Here is a 5,558-nt window from a genome sequence, read left to right on the forward strand (position 1 = left end):
AAACAATTTCCTGTTCTAATTTAATATTTTGAGGTCTAAATTCTGAAGGATGGAAGAATAAAATTATATATATATATATATATATATATATATATATATATATATATATATATATATATATTGAATGTAACAGGTATAATAATATAGTACAATTGAGCAAATAAGTAATCCAAGAGTATTAGTGCGATGACTGTTCTTGTAAAAAACAACCTAATATTTGCCTATTGTCTCATATTACATGAGAATCATTCAGAGAGAATGATCCGATGTTTTAAAGAATAGTAATATGAGGTCTAATTGCAGATATAAATAAATGATAATACGTAGTACGTGGAGGGAAATGAGTTTTATGTAGCTGGCACTGTGTGTGTGGCTGGATGAGGAGATATGAGCGCTTATGTTACACTGCTAGCGATAAGTAAGCCTGCAGCTCTGTGTTCTTAATAAACCGGTTACGATCAAGAAATAAAATCGAAATTCTTCATCTGATTGTTATTTGCAGTCTGGCAGAAGTTGACTCTATACTTGCCAAGGTATATTTTATAGCAGGAGCCTTGTGGATGTTCCTGGGGCTGGAGCAGATATGTCGCTGGGGCCTGGACACAACTAGGACTTTCTTCCTTCATTGCGACTGTTATTGAGAAGAAACATCACGTCCTATCTCCAATACATCACGACTGTCACTGAGGCTTATTACTCACCAGTTACATCCAGCAGCTGCCCTCTCCTATGCTACTAACCGGGCCATTACTGAATTACAGACTACTGGGCTCAGTCACAGTCATCCGGTGTTCTGCAGTTTATACAAAGACATGACTGTGCCATTATCTATCATCTGTTATCAGTCTATTATTTATCTATCTACGTATTATCAATCTATCCATCTATAAAGAAAAAAAGGCAGGCAGCACTTCACATCTAGCCATACATGGTCTATCGATCTATCTATCTATCTCTCTATCTATCTCTCTATCTATCTATCTCATATCTATCTGTCAATCAATCATCAATCTATGTAAGTGTTATCAATCTATCCATCTATAAAGAAAAAAGGTAGGCAGCACTCCATATATATCCATACATGTTCTATTGATCTATTATCGATCGATCTATCTATTATCTATCTATCCTATATCTATCTATCTATCTATCTATCTATCTATTATCTATCTGTCTATCCTATATCTATCTATCCCCTATCTACAGTATATATCTATCTATCGATCTATCCATCTATCAATCTATCTATCAATCATCAATCTATCTATGTAACTATTATCAATCTATCCATCTATAAAGAAAAAAGGTAGGCAGCACTCCATATCTATCCATACATATTCTATCTATCTATCCATCCATCCATCTATCTAATATCTATCTATCTACTCTAGCTATCTATCACATGTTTATCTATCTAATATCTATCATCTATATATAAAGAATAAAAGTTTTGTGAGTGTAGTAATGTAGATAACAATAAAAGAAATTTTATGAACACAGTATAAATATTTAATTTCTACATAAAATTCACTAAACAAGGATTAGTTGATATAGGTTAGATTAATATTATGACAGATAGATTAAATAAATGATGAATGGACAAAATATAGATAGATTATATAGATATTACGCACCAAGAGAAGTTAAATTCTTCCATTACAATGTGTGTGAGCTCCTGTACTTTTCAGCAAATTAAGACCAGTATAAACCAAAAGGTACAATTCAATAAAAAAATTTATTGAAAGTTGTAGAGACTTTGAAAATAAGGAAATACAAGGGGAACAATATCTATTAAACATTCATTACATCGTGTGTATATACATACATATATATATATGTATAATGTATATTTATACATACATATATATATTTATAGATATATATATATATATATATATATATATATATATATATATATATATATATATATATATATATATATATATGTAATTATACCTTCATATGTTATCAGCAACACAGCTCAGGGGGAAATAATGTACATAGACTAGCAGGGCAGGGCAACAGGGTGACTGGGACACATAATTATTTCTGGTGAAATGTTCAGAAGTGGGATTTAGGGTAATGTGGGTGTGTTATATATATCAAATGTACGTACACATTGTGTGTGTGTATGTGCGTGCCTGTGTGTGTTACCTGCATTATACAATGTTTATTATCCCTACCCCTATATTTATATTTAAATGGGCATGTTTCCACCCTGTGTGCCTTGGATGTTTTAATGCTATTCATTTGGCACCTAATAGGTTAACACACGAGAAAATAAAGACCGTAATTGAGCAATATTTACAGAACTATATACATTTTAAATAAATTAACGCCTAGTAATCAGAGTCTGTCTCCTGATTTATTTACATACAATATCAAATAATTACATAAATACTTTTCTGTTCTCTACACTTGCCTCCCCCATAACAATCTGCTCCTGAATATATATATATATATATATATATATATATATATATATATATATATATATATATATATATATATATATATATATATATATACACACTCATCCAGAACACTACTTTTCATCAGGACACTTGGGGAAAATAATTTATTCGCATGCAAATGCTCATTCTGTGGCTGAAATAGCAAAAGACAAAGAGGGTAACAAATAAAAAACTATCTCCCTTAATGGCCAGGAATAGATTGCAGGATGGCCAGTTCTATGGATGCATTTCATCTTCAAGTTTTCGTCTGCGATGAGCTTTCTGATGCACACGTCCTGGTGGAGATGCATGCATTGTGAGGGGCTTAGTGGCAGAGGATCTGTGGCTGTTCGCAGTGTGACCTGGGTAGCAGCTCCAAGCTCGGCCCCTTTGCTCGGTGCTGCTAGCTGTGCATGGGACATAGCGCACACCGGACGCTTCGGGGACATACAAAGTGCAATGAGAGAGTCTGGAATGGGTAGAGGGGCTGCCTCTGTCCTGTCACGGGGAGCCGCTCCTTGATCTGTCCTGCTTGGAATCTAGGCCACTGACCAAGCGCTGGATATTCTGCAGTTCACTGCTGGCCTCCTTTTCTGCACACAGTTTGGGGGATAGGGACACAGATCCAGAGGACAGGGTTGAAGATCTGCTAGTTAATTCCGAGTCCAGGGCTGCGGAGGCTGGGCTGGGCACCAGACTGGGGGGTTTCCCGTCAAGAGTGCCATTGGGCAATGTGTGGAGGGCAGTGGTCAGCAGGCTGCCACTCTCAGGCATGGGCACAGAGAAAGAGTATGGGTTATACCTCAGCCTGGGACGTATAGCATTGAGGAAAGGGTGTCTATGCACAGCAGAGGAGGCTGCAGCAGCTGCGGCCATGTATGTGTAGGGATAGGAGAAAAGTCCTCCAAAAGGAGACATAGCCAGACCCTGGAAAAGAAAAGATAATCATCATTCCGTTATCATCATATCAACACTTGCTGTACAAATTGTGAGTTTCCTATCACACATGGATATTACAAATATTTCCAATTATATTTCTCATCAAACACAGGCTCATGAAAAGCGCTATGGAATAAATGGCGCTATAATAATAAATAATAATAATAATTAGGATCACAAAAAAACGTATTTTTAAATGCAACTCCGTGAATCCAGTGTATTCCCTAAATGCAGGTAAAATGTAGCCCTTGTCTGACAGTGAATAAGTCAGGGAATACATAATTCATGGCACCTATGGAAGGAGACTAGGTGAAGGTGCAGACAGCATGCCACACTCACAGACAATGAAGGAACACAGGCCAGTGGCTAATGGTGGAAGTAAAGAGACACGGAGCCGCAATCCTACTACACTGGGCTCATATATATTGTGCCAGCCGTGATTTGTTTCCCTCCAGCTCGGTACAGAAAGACTAAGGGTACTGTCACACAGTACCATTTTGATCGCTACGACGGCACGATCCGTGACGTCGCAGCGATCGTATGAATATCGCTCCAGCGTCGTAGACTGCGGTCACACGTTGCAATCACGGCGCTGGAGCGATGCCGAAGTCCCCGGTAACCAGGGTAAACATCGGGTAACTAAGCGCAGGGCCGCGCTTAGTAACCCGATGTTTACCGTGGTTACCAGCGTAAACGTAAAAAAAACAAACAGTACATACTTACATTCCGGTGTCTGTCCCCGGCGTTCTGCTTCTCTCCACTGTGTAAGCGCCATAGCCGGAAAGCACAGCGGTGACGTCAGACGTCACCGCTGTGCTCGCTTTCCGGCTGGCAGACGCTCACACAGTGGAGAGAAGCTGAGACGCTGGAGGACAGACACCGGAATGTAAGTATGTACTGTTTGTTTTTTTACGTTTACGCTGGTAACCACGGTAAACATCGGGTTACTAAGCGCGGCCCTGCGCTTAGTTACCCGATGTTTACCCTGGTTACAAGCGAACACATCGCTGGATCGCTGTCACACACAACGATCCAGCGATGTCAGCGGGTGATCAAGCGACGAAAGAAAGTTCCACACGATCTGCTACGACGTACGATTCTCAGCAGGATCCCTGATCGCTGCTGCGTGTCAGACACTGCGATATCGTAACGATATCGCTAGAACGTCACGAATCGTACCGTCGTAGCGATCAAAATGGTACTGTGTGACAGTACCCTAAGTAAGGAGACACTGATAGCAGAACAGACCAGATTCATGTAATAGTGGAGCCCTGGTAGCCGACCTATCACTTGTCATAGCGTCGGATAAAAAAAAAAGAAAGAAAAAAAGTCACCTGCGTTTTTTGATCAATCATTTGGACGCCATCAGTTGTGCTCCAAGAAACAAATGCTTACAGTAAAAAAAAAAAATAAAAAAAAACGACCGCTACATTCTCAGCTGAACTTCTAAACTTAACACTAATGGACACTAAAAAGAGGGTATGTTCACACCGAGTCTTTTGCTGAGTTTTTGGATCAGTAACTGAGCTGAAAATTTATTTATTTATTATTTATTTTAGAAGTGGTTTTTTTTTTAGAGTTTATGTTTGGTTTACTCTCTTTACAGCTCCCTAAAAGTGTAAGAAAAAAATGAGTGTGAACATACCCTAGTATAATTATTTGTAATAAGAACAGTCTTGGCATAGATAACGCTGTATAGATAGCATTATGATGGCGCCTTAGCATGAAGTAAAGCAGGACTGCATTTACCTGAGAAGCCAGGACATGCTGCTGGAGGTGGAACGGTAAAGATGATACTCCTGGTAGTCCTTGAGATGAAGATACCATCCCTGAAGAATCTATACTGTTAACGCCCGACATTGCTCCTGAAACGGTGGCGAGTAATGGATTCATACCGGTTGCCATACTGGAAAACGCCCCTCCCATAGCAAACTGACTGGGGTGAAGAAGCAACGGGTGTGAAGCGCCCAAGGGGTTAAAGAACTGCTGCCCACTCAAGCCAGGGGGGAATCCTAGGTTCTGCAGATGGCCTTGGCTTAGAGGGTGGGAGCTGCTGTCTGTCTGTACGGTCAGTGGGGGATAATGTTCCTTTGATGGCTTGGGATCATCAAGTGTGTGTGGGTCCCTAGTTGATGTCTTGAGGTCCTCCACACTCAGGACTCTGCT

The 5,558-nt window shown here is 39.6% G+C and overlaps 1 protein-coding gene across 1 annotated transcript in view; it reads right to left on the reverse strand.

The window, feature by feature from the left end:
• Positions 1-2,508: 2,508 nt before the first annotated feature.
• TBX3 (T-box transcription factor 3) overlaps positions 2,509-5,558 on the reverse strand; it is a 12,052-nt gene continuing 9,002 nt past the window's right edge. The window contains exons 6-7 of the mRNA XM_077296464.1: positions 5,142-5,558; positions 2,509-3,380 (exon numbers count right to left, since the gene is read on the reverse strand). The exon at positions 5,142-5,558 is cut by the window's right edge and continues 236 nt beyond it. Of these exons, the coding sequence (XP_077152579.1) occupies positions 2,955-3,380; positions 5,142-5,558 (843 nt within the window). The 3' untranslated portion in view covers positions 2,509-2,954. The remainder of the gene's footprint in view (positions 3,381-5,141) is intronic.

The sequence above is a fragment of the Ranitomeya variabilis genome, chromosome 1 (assembly GCF_051348905.1).
Source record: "Ranitomeya variabilis isolate aRanVar5 chromosome 1, aRanVar5.hap1, whole genome shotgun sequence".
NCBI classification, from domain to species: domain Eukaryota; kingdom Metazoa; phylum Chordata; class Amphibia; order Anura; family Dendrobatidae; genus Ranitomeya; species Ranitomeya variabilis.